Source organism: Rhea americana, unplaced genomic scaffold, assembly GCF_003343005.1.
Source record: "Rhea americana isolate MKP2758 unplaced genomic scaffold, rheAme1 scaffold_250, whole genome shotgun sequence".
NCBI classification, from domain to species: domain Eukaryota; kingdom Metazoa; phylum Chordata; class Aves; order Rheiformes; family Rheidae; genus Rhea; species Rhea americana.
The window spans coordinates 927321-950931 of NW_028186369.1; the positions used below are offsets into that span (position 1 = coordinate 927321).

General features: G+C 50.1%; 1 protein-coding gene across 2 annotated transcripts in view; it reads left to right on the plus strand.

Annotated features, from left to right (window-relative positions):
* The window catches only part of ABCA3 (ATP binding cassette subfamily A member 3), a 47135-nt gene extending 24721 nt beyond the window's left edge, over window positions 1-22414 (plus strand). For both annotated transcript variants that reach the window (XM_085307021.1, XM_085307022.1), the window contains exons 10-31: window positions 53-234; window positions 1703-1849; window positions 3081-3210; window positions 4175-4329; window positions 4855-5010; window positions 5232-5442; window positions 5876-6026; window positions 7282-7380; window positions 8377-8569; window positions 9449-9752; window positions 10117-10390; window positions 11326-11530; window positions 12279-12498; window positions 12734-12892; window positions 13704-13876; window positions 14329-14463; window positions 14599-14793; window positions 15876-16063; window positions 16235-16405; window positions 16714-16901; window positions 17009-17082; window positions 18026-22414. In XM_085307021.1, coding sequence (XP_085163147.1) covers window positions 53-234; window positions 1703-1849; window positions 3081-3210; window positions 4175-4329; window positions 4855-5010; window positions 5232-5442; window positions 5876-6026; window positions 7282-7380; window positions 8377-8569; window positions 9449-9752; window positions 10117-10390; window positions 11326-11530; window positions 12279-12498; window positions 12734-12892; window positions 13704-13876; window positions 14329-14463; window positions 14599-14793; window positions 15876-16063; window positions 16235-16405; window positions 16714-16901; window positions 17009-17082; window positions 18026-18157 — 3842 coding nt within the window. In that variant the 3' untranslated portion in view covers window positions 18158-22414. The remainder of the gene's footprint in view (window positions 1-52; window positions 235-1702; window positions 1850-3080; window positions 3211-4174; window positions 4330-4854; window positions 5011-5231; window positions 5443-5875; window positions 6027-7281; window positions 7381-8376; window positions 8570-9448; window positions 9753-10116; window positions 10391-11325; window positions 11531-12278; window positions 12499-12733; window positions 12893-13703; window positions 13877-14328; window positions 14464-14598; window positions 14794-15875; window positions 16064-16234; window positions 16406-16713; window positions 16902-17008; window positions 17083-18025) is intronic.
* Window positions 22415-23611: the final 1197 nt, after the last annotated feature.

The window sequence follows — 23611 nt, forward strand, 5'->3', positions numbered from 1 at the left end:
CTAGAGGTGGGTACTCTGGACAGATGTAAACACTGTCCTCTGTGTATTTCAGGAACTGGCATTCAGTGGAGGGACCTCATGAAGCCAGTCAGCGTGGATGACAACTTTACCTTAGCACAAGTGCTGGGGATGCTGCTCCTGGACTCGTCTCTCTATGGCTTGGTGGCCTGGTATGTGGAGGCCGTCTTTCCAGGGGAGTATGGTGTGCCACAGCCTTGGTACTTCCTCTTTACGGTGAGCGCTGCTGCCCTATTTATGCATCCCTTCCAGGAGGGTTATACAGGACTTGCTCAGTAACATGCTGCTTTTGTGCTGTGCAGCACGTGAGACTAAATTAACACTGTGGCATCCTCTGGCCTTTAAAGTTGAGGGGCCTGCAGTACACGCTAAGTAAGGACTGGTGCTGCCATATTTTCTACTGAATATGAAGTATATCTTGCAAGTCTTTCTGGCTTTAAATCATCCTGACACTTTGTGGCTTACATGGTATTGGTAACAACATCTCCGTGTCCCAAATGAAGGCAATAGAGAGAACTTAGAAGTGAGAGGAAACCGGATCCAGTCACTTAAAACTCTCCTGAGCACTGAGATCCAAGTGGATCTAAGTAGTCTATGCTCTACTCCGTCTGCTGTGAGCCATCATGTGCTAGTGACAGCATATGGGTTACAGTTCTCAAGCAAACAAATTTTCACCCATCAGCTGGGCTGGCATTGCTCTGCCAGCGTGTTGCAATAGCCAAGCAAAATGTGTCATCTTCAGCCAATGTAACTGTGGTGGTTAACATAGCTCAGCTGATTATTGATAGCTCATTAAGCCACAGTGACACAAAGACTTTTGATCATGTGACTGTACCCTTAATTACTTGATTTGGAGGTTTTTCGTTCTTCCTTAATTCCCTGTCCCAGTGTGATTTCACTTCAGCCTCTGACTCCATATTACAGCTGAAGCAATGTAGAGCTCTCTGCACAGCATGAATACAGCTGTCTGCCGAAAGTTGCGATGAGCTGCTAATTTCTGGGAGACAGCAGTAGCAATCTGATGCAACATGTCCTTGTCCTGGCTCATGGTGGATGGAGTGAGCTGAACATGTCAGTGTTCTGGTACTCAGATGCCCTGCATGTGGGAGTTGTGGAATTGTTGTTTCCACAGGGATTTAAAATCTTACTTATTCTCATTCCTAGAAGGGTTGAAAAAGGAGTATAATTGCAACCTTTTCCACTTAGATTTTGTCAAGATGCTTTTGGAGCTGATTATCTACTAAATCTGTTCCTCAGGCTCTTCTGGGCAGGGTGGCTCTGTCTGAGGAATTTTGCTTCTCATTGAAATGCTAAACTTTTCTGTGGAGCTGAACACTGGGAAAACTGCCTCTATAATCGTGACAATCATGCTATAAAAGAGAACTAGCTAAAGGAAATAGGCAGCAGGACAAATGGAGAAAGTTTCATCTTCTGACTTACCTACGTACTGAAGATAATGCTGGTTAGCAACTGATAACCAAAGAGAAATGGTCTTGCAGGTGGTCTTGCACCTCTTGGAGGTGTCTGCATGCAGGGAGAACAGAGGAGGGTGGTGGGAGACCAGGGAAAAAAGAATAGTCTCTGTGGCCTGCACCTGAGTTACTCTCTCTGCTTGCTTGCTCTCTGTGCACATGCTTTCTCCACTCACACTCTCCACTCACTCTCTTGTTCTCTACACTCTCAGCCCTCGTACTGGTGTGGGCGCCCTAGGACTGTTGTGGGAAAAGAGAAGGAGGAAGAGGAGGACCCTGAGAAGGCCCTGAAGAGCCAGTACATTGAAGAAGAGCCAGCTGACCTTGTGTCAGGAATCAAAATAAAGCACCTTTCCAAGGTACAGACTCCTCAGTGTGGCATTAATGCTGGTGCCGGGAATTTTCCTGTGCTCTTCTCTCGCCTTTCACAGTGTTATCCTAACATTAGAGCAGCTCTGGCCACATTGTTTCTGCAAGCAGTAACCAAGTATGTTGAATAAGGGCAACAGAACTTGGGCCTTTTCCTACTATATGTTTTTGAGCAATCTCACAGCACCCTGGGCTTGCAGGAAACTGTGATGCCCTATTCTGGAAAGCAGTGGGTGTAGGAGGAGAAAGGCAGGGCTTCTGCTGTTTTTGAGACCAAAATCCCTCACCTTGTAGTGCCAGAGCATGGGATTTCAGGCAAAGCAGCCCCATGCTTCCACCCACCTACAGCAGACTTGCAGACAACGTGCCTAGAGCTGCATTTGTGATCCAGTTGATACTAGCCCTCCCTTGCTACAGTATTGCCTTAGTTAGCCATGCTAAGGTCCCAGTTCTGACTTTTCTTTTCGATCACCCCTCTTCCTAAATTGTCTTTGCCTGCTGTGGGCACACGGTGCTCCCTCACTTTATAGAAACTAGGATCACCCTGCTTCTGGATTCTCCCTGTCCTGGAGGGCAGCTGGTGCAAGGAGCTGACAGACACACATGTCCTGGTCTCCAGCACCCTGTGCCTCATGTGCAATCTATCCCACATGTGGTAAATACAAGGTTGGGCCTTTGAACAAAGATGTGTGGTTTTATTTCTGGCCTTTTGCTCCTGGGCTACCTAGGAGGCTAGAAATACTAGGAAAGGCAAGAAACGGACCTGTGTTGCTCTACAGAATGACCCTGTGGCATGTGAGGGACTGGAGACGAGAGTGTCTCTGGCTTCTCTGGCTGCTGGAAAAGGCCTAATTTGGGTGTGGCAGGCAGCCTTATGATGTGTAGACTCATAGGATGAGGCAGGACTGTTCAATGCTGTTGCTGCCAGGCCAGCTGGTCCACTGCCACACAAAACAGTGTGGGCACTCATTGCATCTTGGATGTTGTTTTTTTAACGTAACTCGCTACATTTTAGTTTTTGGCTGAAGTAATAGGTACTTGCAGGTGCCGTGACATCTGCATTGAAATTGTTGGATTCTGGTGTCTAATGCCACCCAACCCCATGTGGACATCAAAGGATTTGATTGCCCAGTGGAATGAACTCTCTCTCTACTGGAGAAGAGGCAGATCTGAAAGCACTTACCTCAAAGGGATATCAACTTGTTAACATGATCTTGACAGGTCTTCAAAGTGGGAAACAAGATGAAAGAGGCAGTCAAGGACTTAACAGTGAACATGTACGAAGGGCAGATCACTGTTCTGTTGGGACACAACGGTGCTGGGAAGACCACTACTCTGTCTATGCTCACAGGTATGAGCTACATCCTATCTTGAGGCTGGCCCATTGTAGGAGGGCAATCACCTAGAAGCACGCTAGGCCCTTGCGGTATGATAGGACAGATGGCTCTCCTTGTAAAAGGGAGCTGATCTTTCTACTTTCAGCAAGTGAAGCTGTACCTGTTCTCTGAGGTTGGGAAGGGGTTTTTGCTCTTCCTCAAAGCACCATCAGTTCACTGAGCTGTTAAGCAAGGGTGCCTTGGTGTTGAAGAGCATGTTGCTGCTTGGGGAGAGAAGAGGTACCTGGTGGTCCATACTTAACCCTTTGTGAAAGTGGGATCAACTAGGGGGTGTCATATGTGGAGGAGATCATACTGCTCAGTCCAGAGGCCTGAAGCAGTATTCAGTCTTTATTTCAAGGAACCCTGAAAAGAGGAAAGCTTAGCTCAAGGGTGAGTTGCTGTGTGCTTTATCATGGGGCACAGGGAGGGCACAGGCCAAGAACTGGTCTTTATGCATTCCTGAGATGTTTAGCTCAAGGTAACCCTGTTTGAGCATGGTGACTTGGATGTCTTTTGATGGTCCTCCCTGTCCTGTTTCCTGTCATTCTGTGCTGCTTCTGCCGGCTCAGGGTACTCACAAAATCATCCCTGGATGGCAGTGTAGCTCTGGGCAAGCATCAGGTGAATCTCTGCCATGTTGAGAGCCAGGGTTTGTCTGCCCAGCTCACTACCTGCCTGCCCAGCCTGGCAGCAGTTCCAGGTCCATCTTCCATCTGTGAAAGCTATTCAATCTACACTACAGGCAGGAGGGAGTAGCCTCTTGCCCTGAATTCAGTGGCGAGAGACTGGTTTTCTCAGGCCTTTGGCAGAAACTTGCATTTGTGGGGGGATAGTTGGCCATGACAAAGTCCTGGCCTTTCTGATCCAGCTCTTTGTGGTAGCTGTACAGGGTTATTCTGACTCCTGAGCTAAGGCAGTTGTGTGTTGTCCTCTCAGGTCTATACTCTCCAACAAGCGGGCAAGCATACATCAATGGCTATGAGATCTCACAGGACATGGTTCTGATCCGACGGAGCCTGGGCTTGTGTCCCCAACACGATGTACTCTTTGACAACATGACAGTGGAAGAGCACCTCTACTTCTACTCCGGGGTGAGCACAGAGCTTGAGTACAAGCCTCAGGCTTCATTTCAAGTCTTCTTGCTGGGTCTCACCTGTGCCTTTAAAACCTGAGTTAAAACAATATCTGTTGTTGCTTTGCAGTCAGCTATGTGATTCCTTGGGGCTGAGCTGGTGATGAAGGAGGCTGGAGAAAAGCTGTGATAGTTCAGATTAGACAGAGCAGCCATTTTTGTCCCCTTCCTGTATCATCCTTAATGAGTTCCTTGTTCAGCTGGGCAGAGGAGTGGAGGGATCTGGAGCAGTATTGCTCCTGCAAGGACTCTGTGCAGCAGAGCCTCCTTGTGTTGGATGTGTGGCAAGGGAAGGGAGTCCCTCAGCTGGGCAGGAGTTAGTTTCTGTATTCTTTGCCTTCTTGACTAAATGCATAAAGGTGTGGAGAGAAAGAACGTGGGGGATTTTCTAGCACCCAGTTGCTAAGGAGGTGAGTAGGGTGTTTGCCTGGGACATGGTTACCTCTGCAGGTGGACTTGACTCTTGCTGTTTCTTGTCTGCCAGCTGAAAGGCTACCCACCTTCCAAGTGCCCTGAGGAGATCAGCCATATACTGAGGATCCTGAACCTGGAGGACAAACGCCACTGTCTGACAAAGGCGCTCTCTGGTGGCATGAAACGCAAGCTCTCTATTGGCATTGCCCTCATTGGGGACTCCAAGGCAAGTAGTTGTGGTAGGGTTCAATTTGAACCTTTTTTTTCCATGGAACAACATAGCAGAGTGCCCAAGTCTTTCTTCTGGTGGCTGCTTGGGTAGCTGCTCCCCCAAATAGGATCATTACACGCATATTGGGAGCTCGAGGCTCCCTTTAGGCTCCTGTGCTTACTGCTGGTATGCATCTCCCAGCCCCTTTTCAACCAGTGCCCATCTGCTATGTGCAGGTGGTGATGCTGGATGAGCCAACATCGGGGATGGACCCAGCCTCCCGCAGAGCCACGTGGGACCTCCTGCAGCAGCAGAGGAGCAACCGTACCATCTTGCTCACCACCCACTTCATGGATGAGGCTGACCTGCTGGGGGACCGCATAGCTATCATGGCCAAGGGCGAGCTGCAATGCTGCGGTTCCTCTCTCTTCCTCAAGCGTAAATATGGTAAGGGAGGAGCAGAAAGGCCACGCCAGAGCAAGGAGGAAGGTCCCAGACCATTTAACGGGAGTGCCTGTCCTCTTCTTGTCATGGAGTAGTATGGTGGGGAGGGGATATAGGGCAGGGGAGAAGACCCACTACTCCTTATCTGTCTGTTCACTGATGCTGTTCTGCCTTCTTTCAGAGATCCATACCCACACTCTGTCTTCATAGCCATGTAGCTAACCTCTCAAAGATGACTGATGCCAAGAAGGCTTTGTTTTTTTGCCCTTCCCACTAGCTTTTGCATCATGTCTACAGCTTAGGCACAGCCAGTAAAGTCCTGTGATGCCTTACCAGCCTCTGTCTTCTGCTGTCTACCCCAGCACTGAGGGTTCAGATCTGGTCCAGATCAGGCTAGTATTTACACTTTTCTCCCTTCTCTTGTGGGTCTGCCCAGGGGCAGGATATCACATGGTGATGGTGAAAGAGCCATATTGTAGCCTGGGGGAGATCTCCCGCCTCATCTGTCAGTATGTGCCCAACGCCACCATGGAGAGCAATGCTGGGGCAGAGCTGTCCTTCATCCTGCCCAAAGAGAGCACGCACAGGTAACAACATTGCGTCCTGCTTCTTGTCATTGAGTAGTTTCCATCATCTGCATGCAATAGGAACCCAAGCCATGGCAGTCACAGTCTTGCTGGAAATAAGCCGCTGTCTCTCTTCTGGAAGGCACAGGAGGAAGTGCAACCCAGTGATTAAAGTGCTCATCTTAGAGACCTGGCTTCAGTTCCTCCTTTCACCAGAGTCTTTCTCTCTGTCTGCTGGCATGTTGCTCTGATGCCTCTGCGCTTACCATGCGCCTGTGTAGCAGCTAAGTGGGAGCACTGATTGTTGATAGCTGCTAAATGTTATGATGTGGATGGTAGACCATATAAGCAAACAAGGCAAGTTAGTTTGGCTCCAAAATCAAAGCCCTTCTTTTCCTCCACAGACAAGGAAGGACTGGCTTAGAGATATTATCTGATGATCAGAGTACACATTGAGAGCCAAGTGACAACTCCTTGAAAGTCTGTCATGTTCACTCAGCCTCTTTGTGTAGCTGCCAATTGGAAACCCCATTTTCTTGAAGAGGCTGCAGGCATCAGAGGAAAGAGTCTTTGAAGGGAAAGTCTGTGTTGCCACCAAAGCAGAGATCAGGCTTTTGCAGCTCCAGAAGGCCAGGGGCGTAGAGCTGCGGTGTTACCTTCCTGTCCACTGGCCTGTATAGCTGTGTTCCTGCTCTCCTTCATACAGATATACGTCCTGCCTAGGACTGCAGGAGCTAGTAGTCTGTTGAAGAGGTGCTAAAGTCTGGTAGAGATGTCCCACTGACAGCACAATTTACAAGACAGTAACAGAGGTGTTTGGAGGCCCTTCAGTGCAACTGGGACCTGGGCCAAAGCCTTCACATAGGGTCCATGGAGTCCAAGAGCAGCAGGTCTCTGGACAGTGGTGCAATGTGAATAGCTGCTCTCTGTAGCAAGAAGGAGTAGCAGAAGAAGAAACCTGAAGGTTGCTTTGTGGGGAGAATATTGCACCAAATATTGCTCTGGAGCTGCTTGCAGGATTCAGGCCAGCTACAGGATTGTTTCCTAGATTGTTTTAACCTCCAGGTACCTTCTCTCATCCTCTGCCTGCGCTGAAATCTAAAGCTTGGGGATTCAGGGCACTCTGTTCTGGAACTTCATTTGCCATGCATTAAATGCGGGGGATGCCACCTTTCTGGCACCCCAAAATAGACGAGAGCTCTGCCTGATGGAGCTGGCCTTTGATGCCAGAAGAAGGGACAAGTGGCAGCATCCAACATCTCACTTGTCCTTGCAGGTTTGAGGCTCTCTTCACTGAGCTGGAGCAGAAGCAGGAAGAGCTAGGCATTGCTAGCTATGGTGCCTCTGTCACCACCATGGAGGAAGTCTTTCTGAGGTAAGAAGCCAGAAGGGCAGGTAGGGAGGTTGAGCTCCCCCTGGAAGGGCTGAACAGCAGAAAGCTTGTTTGTAGCCCTCACAGGGAGTGGATTGCTTGCATGTGGCAGGAAGGCATCTCCGTCTGAATCCCTGAGCCCTACAGTGTGTTCAGCCCTCCTGGAAGCTGTGGTCAGGGTCCCTTTAGAGCTGAGTGTGGAGTGGGACCTGGGCCTCCCTGAAGCACAGTAACTTGACAAATGGACCCAAGTGCCTTAGTCCTCTCCTGCAAAGGCTTTCCAGAGGGTAACAGACCTGAGATCAGAACAGCCTGAGGGCAGGAGTGGGTACTAACCGTGTTTGACACCAGAGTTCTGTAGACTCTGCTGTGGAAACCACTGAGCCTTGCCTTGTTGTATGAGTCACAGATGTCCCTTGCAGCCCTACCAGCACAGGTAGGATCTCCTGGGCTTTCTCCCTGCCATTTATGTGTGCTTTCGCCCTCTAACATGAATTAACAATGTTGACACAGTCCCTGTGGACTTCAGCAGCCCACACGTCTGACACATCCCAAGCAGAGACTCTCTCTGGATTGGAAAGGCCAAGTCCCAATGTCAGTGTGAAGTTGCACAAAGCCTTTTTTTTTTATTTCTTTTCCTCCTTAAAAAAAAAAAAARAAAGAAAAAGAAAAGGAAAAGAAAAAAAGCCCTTGAACTTTAACAGTTGTGGGGGAAAAAAAGGAAAAAGCTACAGTTATGCAAGAAGCTTTGTACAGGCAATGCCTTTTTCCCATAAGCCTTTCCAAAGTACTGATTTTGTCTCTAAATGACCAGACTAGGAAAAAAATGACTGAGGGAGAGAAAGAAGGTTGGAAGAGTCAGTCTGACACAGGTAGGTTGCTCTAGGGCTCTCTGAAGCATGCATGGATTTTGTCTCCAGGGTTTGGCTTCGCTAGCTCAGAACAGCTCAATCCTGTCTGAGTTGACACTCCATCATCTGCTTTCCCTTCTGGTGGCAGGGTTGGGAAGCTGGTGGATTCCAGCATGGATATTCAGGCTATCCAGCTCCCTGCTCTCCAGTATCAGCATGAGAGACGCTCCAATGACTGGGCCATGGACGACTCCAGCAGCTTGAGTGGAATGACAGATATGACAGATGACAGCGGGGCACTCATTACAGAGGACTGCTCCAGTATCAAACTCAATACTGGGGTGAGTGCTGAGGGAGGTATGAATACGCAGGGAACAGGGAGGAGCACGTCTGAAGGGATCTCTGCAGCAGGGGAGCTAGAAGATGGAGCCTACCCTTTGCAAGTCTCACTGTGTATTATTTGTAGGATATTGAGGGAGAAGTGGAATGTGCATCTGAAATGCAAATTATTTTAAAGCATTAGTTAGGATTGGTTACTGGGATTGGTCAAGTTCTAAAGAAGTGCCTCCTTTTAAAGTTACACAAGTGATCTAAAGTGTTCTACACCTGCTATTGTTCCATCACTTGGGATTTCCAGTGAGGAGATGAGGAGAAAAACTTACTACCTTTGCTGAGCTTACATTTTACGTCTGTGACAGCTCTGCATGGCCAGCTGGCCAACATACCTGTGATAAATTTCCCTGTGCTTTGCAAGGGCATGCCTCAAAGAAGGGAAGAAAGGTGTCCATGGGTTTAAAAAGTAAAGTTCTTCCATGGGCTTGGCTGGGAGCTCGTGGGCTCCACAGCCCAGTTGCTGTAACAGGGAGCCTTGTTGCAATAATCCGATTTGTGATCCTCAAATGCTGAGAAGGGGAACTCAGGTAAAGGTCGAGTCTGAAGCTGCTTTTAGATCCCGAAGTAACAATGTCCATTTAGAAAGCCTTGTGTTTTGAACTGCTGACCTCCTGCTCTGAAGTCAAGTGTTGCCCTGTTAATCCCTTAGGGGCTTTCCTGGAAAACAGGCTGTCATGTGAGCTTGTGGGCTAAATGCAGGGAGAATGGAGGGGTCAGGGAGTTGGCCTTTGGGCTCATTCCTTCCAGAAACTGTGTGGGCATGAGGCTAATGGGGTGGTCTGCAGCTAGTAGGGCTTGAGCCTGACCTCTGACTTTTCCCGTCCCAGTTCTACCTCTGCTGCCAGCAGTTCTACGCCATGTTCATGAAGCGAGCCATGTACAGCTGGCGCAACTGGAAGATGGTGGCAGCACAGTTCCTTGTGCCTCTGATTTTCACTGCCTTTGCCCTCATCGTTGCCAAGACCTTCCCAGGACCCAGGGATTCCTCCCTCCTGAGGCTGATGCTGGAGCCCTATGGCCAGACTATTGTGCCTTTCTCTGTCTCAGCTACCTCAGGTCTGTCGCAGAGGTTAGCGGAGCAGTATGTGGAGCTGCTGGATGCCCAGCACCAGTCACCGCTGGAGGTGCTAGGTGAGGGTTCGTGGAGCATACGTGGAGTGGATGGTGCCTGGGGGTGTGTACAAGAGCCACAGGCTTTTCCCGACAGGGCCAGTGGTGTGAGAATGCTCACAGGGAGGCTTAGATCCCAGCTGTGGTATATCTGACGTAACCTTTTCTATGCTCTCCTGTACAGAAGTGTCCTGCAATTGGCTCCTACCTCTTCTCACCCCAAGCAGAGCTCTGTGTTCTTTATAACCCTGTGTTTGTGGCCGTTGTTAGGGCTAAAGTGGGCTACCCAGAGCTGGGGCTGCTCAGGATCCTTCTGTAGTTGGCCCTGGGTGTCAGCTCTTTGTTTGCTAGAGTCTGCTTGGAACAGCGGAATGGTGTTTGACAGGTGGCCTGGAGGAGTATCTCATCTTGAGAGCATCTGAGGAGGGGGGAGCCTTCAACGAACACTACATCGCAGCTGCCTCTTTTGAGGAGGCCGGAAACCACACGGTGGTCACCGCACTGTTCAACAACCAGGCATACCACTCTCCTGCCACTGCCCTCATGCTGGCTGACAACGCTGTCTTCAGGGTGCTGGCAGGCCCCAACGCATCCATCACAGTTACCAACTACCCTCAGCCCCGCAACATCACTGAGAAGGCCAAGGACCAGCTCATGGAGTATGTCTGATCACGCAGGGCTTCTTTCCTGCTAGGGCTCACAACTTTCATTAGCACAAACTGGCTCGGTTGCAGTAGCATCAGTGGAGAAGCCAGCCTGGAGCTTCTCAGACCTCAGTGTAGCTGTGGTTGCACTTAGGAGGTCAGGAGAGCAAAGCAGTGTAGTTGACTGGCCTACCTGAGCCTGGCAGTCACTTAACCCAATGCAAGTGTCTCAGTGGTTGAGTATTTACCTTTAGATAGAGCCTGTAGTTAGGGTTTTTTTCTTCATGGATGCTAAGTGCCCATTTCTCCACCTGGGATCAGAGGGAGCTGCTCAGCTGTACATTTCAGGAAAGCTGCATCCAAGGTCTCTGAATCTCACCTGTACGGGAGGGATCATGTGTGTGACCTTGCAAAGGCAGGGTGAAGATTTGTGGTATGCTAGGAGGGCTGTACTTGGGAGACTTACTGAAATAAGCTTTTATTTTGGGGCATTTCTTGTGCATGCTGGTTTGATGGATGAGTATAGTCTTCACAAGAGCTGAGCGTGATGGAGGCAGAGCTACTCTGATCGTGCTTGTTCTCCTCATGCAGTGCTGGCTCCTCTTCCTGTCCCCACATTTCCCCAATGCTGAACCACCCAGGCAGTGGTATGGCATAAGATGATGATGGGCAGATGCCCCAAGCTCAGTGGTGTGAGGAAAAAGTCCCAGGAGAATGCAGGGTGCCTGCAACTCCTGCTGAAGTTTTTGGGACCTACCAGTGGAAGGATGATAGGGTGCTGTTGTCTGTAGCTGCCCAGAGGGTTGGGGCCTTGCGCTGGAGGGAACGCAGATGGGGCTGGCATCAACACCTATTCCTGAAACATGGCGTAGGTGTGTTGTTCCATGTAGCCTCAGCGTTGGTCTGTTGGGCTCTCCCTGTTTTAACCAGCCCTGCTGCTCTCCCCTCAGAGGCCAGACTGGGTTCGCTATTGCCATCAACTTGCTCTATGGCATGGCTTCGCTCGCCAGCACCTTCGCGCTCCTACTGGTCAGTGAGCGGGCCATCAAAGCCAAGCATGTCCAGTTCGTCAGTGGAGTCTATGTGGTCAACTTCTGGCTTTCTGCCCTTCTCTGGGACATCATCAACTTCCTCATTCCTTGTGCTCTGATGCTGGTAAGTCACCAGTAACACCCTTCTGTCATACCCTCTACAAGGTCCCTGCCTCTCCGTGAAACCCCTGTTGATAATGGAAGGTCACTGGGGACTCCCAGATGGGCACTGGATGCTCTGCATAGTGGGGCTTTCAGACCAGCTCTGTCATGTAGCCAAGAGTAGTTGTGACTCCTTCAGTGCTCTCCACGTTCCTTTGCCTCTGTCTTTGCTTATGTCAACCTACACAAGTTGCTTGAGCTGTTCAGCACTCCAAGCGTGGCCTCTGAGTGTTACTATATGGAGTGCCTGATCTTCTGGGAGAGTTGGGATGAGTGTGTGGAGGGAGAGATTTGTGTGGGTGGAGGAAACAGAATGAGACCACCTGTCTCTGGTATTGTCTCAGTTAATATAAACGATCAGCAAGGAAGCTGCTTGTTGGTCCTGCAGGGGGCTGGGCTGTAGGCCGTAAGGGTCAGTTTACTGCAGCGTCTAGGCCTGAACATTTGGGAGAGGGCAGTGGCACTAGAACATCCCAAGTACATGGGAACCTTGCCCAGGGGTCAGATTTGCCCTTTTGCATCCTAATCTACAGGAGCTTCCCTTGGAGACAGGTATAAGCTGCTGGTGTTGCCAGTGGGAACCTTGGTGATGGGGTCTCCAGACCAGCGTAGTGCTACTGTTACGTTGCTTGCTGCCTAGGCTGTTCAGGCAAGATGGTATCATTTGCAGTTAAGACTAACATGCACTCTCCTACATTGCTGTGCCCCAGGTGATATTCCAGGCCTTTGATGTGCAAGCGTTCACTCAAGACAGCCACCTGGTTGATGTGATGCTGATTTTCCTCCTTTATGGCTGGGCAATTATACCCCTCATGTACCTCCTCAGCTTCTTCTTCTCAGTGGCAGCTACAGCCTACACACGTCTCACCATCTTCAACATCCTGTCAGGAACAGCCACTTTCCTTGCAGTCACCATCATGAGCATTCCAGGTGAGTCCTCTTCCCTCCTTGCATGCCCTGCATGGCATCCTCCCTTCACCCAAAAGATCCAGCCTGGGGCTGTCCCCACACCCAGAGCTGGCAACAACAACAACAAAAGACAACCCAACCCTACCTACTTAGCATGACAGAATTTGCTCAGGTTCTCTTTCTGAATGTTGATGTATCAAGACCTTTCTCTAAAAAAAGCTAAATCTGGTCTGTTGATCTTCATATGCTTTTTCAGAACTGGGCTTGGTGGACCTCTCCAAAACCCTGGATAAAGTCTTTCTGATCTTACCCAATTATTGCTTGGGCCAATGCATCAGTGACTTCTACCAGAACTATGAATTCATTCAGTTTTGCACCTCCTCTGTTGAAGCGATCTTCATCTGCAAGGCATTCAGTGAGTTTGTTTGTCCTTGCCTACCCACACTGGCCATTCCACTGTATCCACAGCATCACTGTGGGGTGTCTGTATGGGACAAATGGTGAGGCTGGGCAGCTGTGGTAGAAACATTGCTGAAGGAATTTGGAGTGGCTGACCTCGTTCAGCACAACTACAGGTTTAGTTGTGCAGCTGTGGTACTGTGCTTGAGAAAAACCAGCACATGCTGGAAGGGTGGATGAGCTTTGCTTTGTGTTTTTCTCTGGAGCAGCTGGAGGAGCAGGACTGGGTTTTGGGGTAGAAGGAGGGCTAAAATCCCAGACAGCATCTTGATCTCTCGACTCAGACACAAAATGGGATGTTACAGTATCATGGAGCCTCCAACCCAGCCTGGGCAGTAGCTTCAGGTACCATTTTAAAGCAAAAACTGGGCAGCATTTGAGGCTAATGGAGGGATCCTGTTAAGGAACATTTTTCTTGCTAACGATTTGCAAGAAGATGTGACCTTGGGAAAATTTCATAGATCAGTGAAGAAGTGCCACTTCTAATAAACCATGATCTGGGTCACGAATCCTGAAAGAATGAATTGATCTCCACTGTGTATCTCTGCTGGGCATCTTTTGACAATGCCAGATCCCCTCCAGGGTGTGAATCCTCTTGTGGAAATGGTTGGAAGGAGATGGGTACAGGGATCCCAAGGCTTGAGCAGTGTGGGCTGGGATGCAGATGAAACTGGCAAAACTAGGCACTCAGCTTTCTCTGGAGCATATTTACCCTTCCCTGGAGTGTGAATTGATCCAAATTTGATTTTATTCCACCCCTGCTCCAGATATCAGTTATCAAATGAACTATTTTTCCTGGGAGACACCTGGGATTGGACGATACCTGACATCCTTGACCATCCAGGGCTTCTCCTTCCTCTTCCTCCTTTTCCTCATTGAGACAAACCTTCTCTGGAGATTAAGAACTTTGGTCTGTGGCATCTGCAGGCGGCGAAAATGGGTGAGCTGAAGCATATGGCAGGGAGAAGTAGGCCTTCGTATCAGATCAGGTCCAGGGATCGCTGTGAGCTGAAGACAGGCCCGTGTCACTTCAGATTGTATCCAAATTCCAAAGGTCATGGAGTCACGGCTGCAATTCCCTCTTCTCCCTCTGTTCAGGACTCCATACAAAAAGTATCACTTGGGTAGCAACAACTACAGCTCCCAAACTGCATAGACTGTGTGCCTTTGACCTGTATCTTCTTCCTGTGAGAGCACCCATTGAGCATGTTGCTTGGAGGGGCTGGTCCTTTGAGCATGTAGGGTTGCAAGTGGAGTGGGACATCCCTTGAGATAGTTGACTGAAAGGGTGTATCCCTTATGGGTTGGGAGGACTTGTCCCAGGTCAGTGTGGAGGAACCAATTTGTCCCACAGCAGCAAGGTAGCAAAGAGTCGTCTTCCCTGTATTTCAGGTTGCACTCTTGAACAGGGTGCCTGTGCTGCCAGAAGACCGGGATGTAGCAGATGAGAGGAAAAAGGTTTTGGAGTCACCACCAGAGTTGCTGTCATCACTGAGCAGCCCCTTGGTCATCAAAGAGCTCACTAAGGTGAGGAGAGAGCATGGATCTTTCTGGGCATTCTGATCTAAGCAGACACGTGGTGCTCACAGGGTTTGCCTTGCTGTGGTGCTGGGAGTTTGGCATGTCCTGTGATGGCACAGCTTGTTCTTTACTGTCTGCCAGGTCTATGACAGCCGGGAGTCCTTGCTGGCAGTGGACAGGATCTCCTTGGCAGTCAGCAAAGGTGAATGCTTTGGCCTTCTTGGCTTCAATGGAGCAGGCAAAACCACCACCTTCAAGATGCTGACTGGCGATGAGAGTATCACATCAGGAGATGCCTATGTGGATGGCCACAGTATACTGGCCAACATCAAAAAGGTACTGAAGGCTGCAGGGTAGAGGGTAAAGTAACAAGCAGTCCTGCTTCTTACTGTGCTGTCCAGTGTGTGTCACCTTACCAGTGCTTCTAAGGAGAGCACAGTTGAAATTGTTAGCGGTGGATATAATATTCCAGGGTTGCATTTTTGTCTGACTCAGCTCTCCTATTAATCTGGTCATTTGGAAGAAATCTCCCTTCCACTGGGATGCCAGATAAGAAATGAATGGAAATCAGATCTTGGAAGGGTGGCAAACCCTTCTTCAAAATAGTCTAGCTCAGTAGTTGGAAGTGTGGAAAATGCGAGTTAGAGCTTACTGTCAGATGACGATCTCTCTAAAACAAACAGGTAAAATATTTCTAGACTCATGCTAGAGCTCTCCTTGCTAAAAATCACCCATTCTCTTTGGCAAAGCAAGAGATGAGTCACAAACTGAACACTTCAAAGCACGAGTCAGTTTTTTAATTCAATCCCTAGATACGTCTAACTGTGCCAACTGTAGGCAGTGTCAGGCATTGAGCAGGGAGAACAACTGCCTGAAAGTATGATTCTATTAACTTCCTTCCTTGAGACTCTACCTTCTGTTGGGCACTCGTCTCCAGAGCAAGCCAGGATATGGGAGAGGTACAGCAACAGGGTAAGGGCTCAGAAGCACCAGTCTCTCCTAGAAAAGCTTATTGAAGGACTGTTTTTTTTCCCTTCCACTTACTAAGTGGCACAGGGTCTCTAGTACCTCATTTCTCCTGAAAGCTTGAAGCGCCTGAAATGACCCCTCACAGCAAAGAATCAATTTGAGTAGCAAAATCTGAGAAGTGCCTGAGACCATATGTTGCCTTCCCCGACTGCACTGTGTGTATCCATCCCCTACACCTACTTGCTGCTCCAGCAACTGGAAAAAATCCCTCTCACTTTGAGTACAGTTTCAGAGCTGTAGTTCAGTCCCTGTTACTTCAAGCATATAACCGTGCACAGATGCGGAAAAACTGTGCGTGCTAATGCAAACCCACCATCCTCCTAATGTGGAGATCTCCTTGCAGAAACCTGCCTATGACCTAATCCCCTTTGGGTTCCTCTTGTCTCAAGGTCCAGCAGCGGATTGGCTACTGCCCACAGTTTGATGCCCTCCTGGACCACATGACAGGCCGCGAGACTTTGAGCATGTACGCCCGGCTGCGGGGCATTCCTGAGCGTTACATTGGCAGCTGTGTGGAGAACATGTTGAGAGGGCTGCTGTTAGAGCCCCATGCGGACAAGCTAGTGAGGACCTACAGGTGAGAGGGATATCCCAAATACCCCATCTCTCTGAGGCTGGTGGGAACTACGTGTGATCATGCATAACCATAGCACCTGGTCTAAGGAACCTGTCTACCCTTTATCTTGCATGGCTTCTTCTGTGCTCACTTCAGGCCTATTTCTCTCCCTGTTCCTGTTTGCTTCCATAGTGGTGGTAACAAGCGGAAGTTGAGTGCTGGGATTGCTCTCATCGGTGGCCCCCCTGTGATCTTCCTGGATGAGCCCTCTACTGGCATGGACCCTGTGGCCCGGCGTTTGCTCTGGGATGCAGTGACGCGGACGCGGGAGTGTGGCAAATCCATCATCTTCACTTCCCACAGGTGACAGTTTTCTGGCCAGGTCTTGACCTGGTAGATTGGGTGCGGACAGGAGGGTGTAGGTCCAAGGGGATGGGTCCCACCTTCAGGGCCTGGTATGAAGCTGTGCTAGGAGAGCTGATGCGGTTGGACATAGAGTAGCAGCTGGCTTTACCCAATCTCTTCCTCTGAGGCAGGAGAAAACTCAGCAAGGAGAAGTTCCACCTCCGCAATATCCCCAGAAGCTTCTGCTGTTTCCCAGCCACATATGAGCAGAACTAGGACACCTCAGTTCTCCTGATGTACTGAACAAATCCTCTTCTGTCTTGTAGCATGGAAGAATGTGAGGCCTTGTGCACCCGACTGGCCATCATGGTGAATGGGCAGTTCAAGTGCCTGGGCAGCCCCCAGCACCTGAAAAGCAAGTTTGGCAGTGGCTACACCCTATTGGCCAAAACACGGAGTGATGAGGAAGGCGAGCTGCTGGCCTTCAAGGCCTTTGTGGAGAAGACTTTCCCAGGTAGCATGAGCTGCTGGACTGGCTGTCCTCCACATGAGGGAAGGATGCCATTCATAGATTTCAGCCAGTTTCTTAGCCCAAAGCCTCTTTCTGCTTGTCTCTCCCAGGTAGCATCTTGAAACATGAACACCAGGGCATGGTACATTATCACTTGACCAACAAGAACCTCAGCTGGGCACAGGTAAGGGCATGCTGGAGCACATGCTAGTCTGACCCCATGCTCTCCTTCCCATTTACAAAAGGAAGGTGGTGGTAGAATGGCAGATATTTTCTTGCTTGTTCAGATGCTGTTTGTGCTGGGCTGAGTCAAGCTTCCCCTTCATGCTCAGCTTGTCTTCCTTTTCCTCCAGAGCCTCTGTCTGTCTGAAATCCAGGTGATTTATTTAAAAAAAAATCATTAAAAGGTGATTTTCTCCCTGAGCTTTTTCCACCTTCTGGCCCAAACAGGTCACTTGCATGTGGGAGAGAGAGAGAGCAGTTTGGAACCAGGACTACTATTATCCGTAGCCTCTCAGAACTGCCTGCCTTTGACAGCTGCTCTCCATAGAGAAAGCAAAATCTCCACTGGGAACAAGTGTTGCTTTTTATGTTTGTTTTCTCAAAATATTTCCTGAAAGCTCTGCAGCAGAAGGGCTGTGGAAGAGGTGTGCTTAGTAGTCCCTTCCTTCCTACCCCTCATCTCCATGCCAGCAACATAGCACTGGTTCTCATGAACTAACATAGGTAGCAGTCTCTTTACACCGACCAGGACATCTGGAATTTGAGCCTTTCTGCTTCCTACTGCTGCCCTTTGGCCTGAGGAAGTGGCTTGCATCCTGGTTCTGAGTTCTTTGGGCACCTCACACTGGCATCTGTGCTGTCCCATCCTGGGCAACAGCCTGGTAAGGGTTGTAGGGGAGCAGTGGTGCCTGTGCAGCATGTGAATCTCACCGTAAACTGAGTAAATCCATCTGAGATTTGAATTCCCACCCTGAGGCATTTTTTGCTGCTATGAGCCATCATTTGGTGAAGGCTGGCGTTCGAACTTTCTGTTTCAAGCTTTTTCAGTCTTGACCTGCTGCAGTTCTCCCTATGTTGAAGTGAGTATCTTGCAATAACTAGACCTGCTGTTCCATCCTTTGCAGGTCTTTGGGGCCTTGGAGAAAGCCAAAGAGAAGTATCACTTAGAAGACTATTCAGTTAGCCAGATATCCCTGGAGCAAGTCTTCATGAGCTTCACTCGCTTCCAGCACTACACAGAGGACCGAGGGAAATGAACCTACTGGTGCCCTTCTTCATGGACTGGCCCTGCTGCCTATACATAGTATATATAGAGACAGTAATTTATATATTGGCGTGTGTCTTACATAATGTATAAATGTAAGAAAATTTTCACCACAGGGAGGGACAGGATGGAGTCATACCTTCTGCTGTTGCACTGTGGGAATCACAAGTAGCGTGTGTGTTGCATGCCCACTGCGGCGTGCACATTGTATGTGTGTGTGTGCCTGTGTGTGCATGTGATACTTTCACTCTTCAACATTCATTCCCATCTACAGCAAAAATGTCCAAAAAGCAGTGAGAAAGAGTAGGTGGATGAAGAAGGGCATTGTGGATTCTGCTCCATATTCAAATCTTGGTGTGCCTGTCAGCAGAGTAGGACTGGGCCACTGTCAGGTTCCTGTTGCTGGTGCGGATGGTTGGAATGTAGGCTGTTGCCCTGATACTGCACGTTTCCCACATACCCATCGTCCCACTGTGCCCAAAACTCGTGCATCAGGATGCTGCTTTATGGTCTTCACACGCATGTCAAATTATATTCTGTTAGGTGGATTGCTTGTGATTTAACAGGATGCTGTTAAATAGCTTAGATCTAAAACGTTCACTGGGTTAATTAGGATGTATTGAGGTTGCCCTCTTAGAAGCACTTCCAGACTAGATGGAAGAGACAGATACAAAGGAACAGCCATGGTTTTCCCCCTATGGCAAATCTTCCGTCCATTCCATTAGCAGCAGAAGGTGGGAAAAGGCTCTGTCTCCCTTTAACCTCACAGAAAAGATGTGCCCTCCTGCCTGCTTGTGTCTCGCTCAGTTCTGCTGAGACTTCCTCCAGGCCTGCCGCTGTCAGCCACCACGTGGGGAGAGAGGACAAGACAGGCTGTTCTGCACAGAGGCTATTAGTCACTGCTGCCTGGGGAATGTCTTTGGGATGCTTGTGCTGCTCCTGTGATAGCCTGCGAGCAAGGGATGACTTCACCCCAGCAAGGGCCAGAAGGTACTCTAAAATCACTAGTCATCGGGACATTCATCTTTTTCTGGCTGTGTGACCCAGAGTTCAGATGTGTGCTTCAGGGGTGGCACCAGGCTTTTTCCTCCGATTTTGCCCTGGGATGTATGCATCACTCCAGGGGCTGGGTGTGCAGGGTTTACCTCTGGCATGGTACAAACCCTGCTGTCCAGGAGAAGAGCTGTGCTCCATTTTCCAACCCGCTATGCTTGCATTTTGCCTGCCCGTGCCATGGGTTCTGTGCAGTGTCAGCAGAGAGGAGGAGACCTGGCTTTCTGGGCACATGGCATAAAGGCATCTACGAGGCACAGTTTAGAATGAGCAGCCTGTGCTGAATTGACTCCCATCAGCAGTGCTGAACCCAGTATGCGCTGCCAACCCAGATTCCTGATGTCATGTCAAGAGGGAAATCTAAGAGCTCCTATTCCTCCTGCTGGCGGGGGCCCAGCTAAGGGAATTAAAACGTGCCCGTGGATGGAGGCATACTCATCTGTAGAGGCTGGCAGCAGCTCACGCTGTCCGAGGGAAGGCATGCTGTGCAGTGCCAGTCGCTGGCGCTGGGTTTGCAGGAAGGATGTTTAATAGATAAATGTCCGGAGCCTGGCCCTTTGATAGAGCACGAGAGGAAGAGGACCATGGCCCCGGAGCTCAGTTTGAAGGCAGCGATGGTGTGGAGGTTTAGTAGGGTGCCTGAGGACTGTTTGGCTTGATCCATTCATTAAAAGGTTTAGACAACTGCACGGCCCTGGACTGCGTTACCCAACTGTTCCAGCTACAGGACTCCAGACCTGCATTCTTTGAAGGGTTTGAAGGCCCAGCGATGCTCTGGCTACATGTGTGTCCTTATCTGCTCTCCCATTATGTGCAAGAGAGCTCCAGGCAGAGTATGCCCACCTTCCCCATGTCCCTCTCCTTATCCCTGTGTCCAGCTGCTCCTGCAACAGGGAGCAGCTGAATTTGCTGCCATGGCTTTGCCCTGCTGTCAGGGAGTCTGCTGCCACCCAGGGCATTAGATCTGAATGCAGTGCCAAGGGTATTAGGCAGTCGGTCTGCCCCAGGCCCTGTCCATGCAGAGCAAGAGGCAGCAGGAGCAATTGGGTTTTATTTTTTTGGCATTTCCCCCTGGGGTTGAGTTGCTTTTTATTTGTTTATTTTATTTGTATGTGTTGGGTCTTGTCTGTCTCTTAACTAGTCCCCATTTCACTTGTGGGCAGTCCCATCTGGCTGACTGCTCTGTGATCAATGCAGAGCTATTTGCACTATAGTAATACACACAATTGCACATACTAAATCAATTAATATTATGTGGAAGGGTACTGATTCCCTTCTAGTGATTGCATTGTCAGGGGTTGGGTTATATTTTGGGTTGGGCTTTTTGTTTTCTTCATGTAACTGAATCATTCTTTCCTGTTCCATTTTTCCTTTCCTCTAATACTGATGTTTAAAATCGTCATGCATCGTGTTACTAAGAATTTCCCTGGATCTTAACTAAGTGTGTTTTTATTAGTAAGCAGCCAGTTGGTGAATCGAATCCCTGGAACACCTCTGATCTGTCACGTGGGTTGAGCGTGAGGATGTTCTTGCTGGGATCATCTCTGCACAAAGCAGAACCAGCTGCCCTTTGCACTACACAGCTAAGGGGCTTCCTGGGCTGCAGGACTTCTTTCCAATGACCCTGTGCTCTGTTGCAGCCGGTTAGGGATGTCAGTTTAGGTGAAGGGAGGCAGTGGGAGGAAAGCGGGTACCAGGAAGGAGTGACCACCATACATACTCCAATGCCACCTTACCTGTCTGCCAGGTGTGAGCCCCTTCCGCCTCTCGCCTCCACAGCCTCCCCTGGCTCTGTGGGTGCAGTTGGTTCCCCTCTGCAGGCAGAGCGCAGGGGCAGTAGCAGCAGCTGCCTGGCCCCAGGTGCTTGTGCTCTGCAGGGTGTGTGGAGCCACCTACCCAGCCATGGGGCAGCCGCTGCCATGGAAGGTGGAGCTCGAAGCAGTTGAGTTTGTGCTTTCTGTTTGATGGGTGCCTGGATCCACTGAGAGAGTTCCAGGACTTCCAGTAACACTTATTTGCACAGAGAGATAAGGCAAGACACGGCAGAGCCTTCTGGTGTCTTGCCTCAAACGGGGCAATGGCATGAAATCAGTAGTGCGTGTAGGAGAATGACATGGAGGGGGGAGGAAAGGGAGTGGTAGGAGTTAGAAAGGTATTGCAAAATACAGAATTGCAAAGTAGACTTACTAAAAGTCGGCTCTGTCATCTCATGGTGCCACAAAATAGCATTGCACTGAGTATGGTAGCAGCAGAAAGCACAGCAGGGCTTGAGATGACGTACAGGAAAGCATCATGCCCTGTTGGAGTACTGGTGATCCCCAGGTGAAGGGCCAAATGATTGCATTTAGGGAGTGTAATCTTTGCAGCTGAAGCAGAAAGAATCTTAGAGGAGTAACAGCAAGGATGAAATCCATATTCAGGGTCCTGGCCTGGAGAGCAGCACCACCACTGTGAGCTGTAGAGCCTGGGGCTGCACCTGCAGCTCTTCAGGTTGTCTGCTCATAGCTCGCACCCCTCTGGAGCAAGGTTTCAATTGGTCTGGCCCAATCGAACTATAGAAGCAGCTCTTCTCTTCAGCCTTTGTTTACACAGAGCTGCACTAACCCTGTCCTCTTGCAGAGGAAGCAGCCACAGGCTGTGCTACTCTTGTGTTAGTAACGGTTCCAAGTTGTACCAGGCCCAGGGAACGTTTGAAGCAAGAGTTAAGACCAGGCTTTAGACGTAGGAGAGCTCACATGCTGTCCATGCCTGGGTAGGAGCTCAGAGGCAGTTCCTGGCTTGGGCCCTCTGCGGGCAGTGTCAGGGCAAGGCCAACTACTTGCTTCTGTGGCACAGCGCAGCCACCATCTCTGCAGCATGAGGTACTCCAGGGCCATCAGCTTCACGCAGCAGCAGAGCTATTGCCTCTTCCCACAGGGCCAAATGCAGCCACAACACCCTCGTGCTCATTTCCACTGTGTTCCACTGCGCTAGCCCTGTGCGATTTTTGGTTGGGTTTTGTGTTGGAGGGTTGACGGGTCTTGCTTTTGGAAATGTTCTTGCATGGTGAGATGTGGCAGGTGGTGGTTGTGCACGGCAGGAAAGGCACCGTGAGAGCCCTGGGGTGGACTGGCACACCTGGTCTCCCCCGGCATGGTGCAGATGGCTACAGTGGGAATATTTATGCCATCATAGGAATAAAATATTTTTTTTCCAATTGGTATTTCCTGGCCTCCTTTGCACTCAAAGTGTAGCTCCAGCCCCCTCCTCCCCCCCCCCCCAAAAGAAACACCACCACCACCAATCCCATAAGGCTTCCTTCTCCAAGGGGGTTTTGCTCTGCTCAGGTGTGTGCCCGGCCAGTCTGCTTGGCTTGGGTCATGGGGCCTGTGTGGGTGGCCAGGGGAGGGAAGGGGCATGCCCCCAAACTCCAAGGTGGAAGTTGCTGAGCAGACTAAGTCTAGGCTGGGAAGAACAAGCTGGGCTAGGGCCCATTTGCTGTGTTGGATGCCTCTGCACTCACTGGTGGGGCTGGGAGCAGAATGTGGGGCAGCGGGAGGGATTTGGGGATACCCACAGGCCTTTCACAGCATGGGGGGATGAGTTTCCTTCCCCATGCTGAGCCCCTGCTGCAGGAAGGGGCCAGAGTGGAGGCAAGATGCCTGCGTGGCTGGGGCTCTGCGCAGCAGCAGGCAGAGCCCTTGAACGGCCTTCACCGTGGCAACCTCGAGGGTCACCTAGGCACCCCGGCAGCAGGGCAGAGCTGGGCCTGGCACCCTTCTTCCTGCTACTTTACCTATGTGCATGCTGCAGAGCACCACTAGGGCTGCTCCCCCGCCTGTCGAGGGGCTGCCACTGCTTGTGCCCAGCCCTGCTCCTCTGTCCTAGTTCAGACATGGCATCATCAGCCCCTTGTGCAGCTGGAGCATTTGCACAGAGAGCAAACTCAAAAGCTCAGCTATCTGATGCTCAGGGTTCTTAAGGAGTCAAAGCCAGATTTAGCCCTTCCAGCTACCCCTCTCTTGCAGCACATAACTCACCTGGAGTTTTCTTTCTTTTTTTTTTCTTTCTTTAAAAAAAAAAAAAAAAAAAAAAAAAAAAAAAAAAAAAAAAAGGTAGCAGGACATAGGCCGCTTCCACACCCCTCATTCATCCAGCTCCCTCTGCCCTGGTGCAGCTGACAAAGCCACTGTTTTCAGTAGCTTCCAAGCAGGCTCATCCTTGGGGCTGGCATATCACAGAAAACACATATGTGGATCACACAGCACCTTGCTGAAGCCACCATGGCCAAACCCTTGCCCAAAGCCATGAGCTTGTCCACCTTCTCTCCAGCCAGGCTTGCCCTTCCTGGCTGATGCTGCCATGGGAGGTGGAGGGAAGAGCCAGTCCAGGTTCTCATATGGCACCAGAGCAG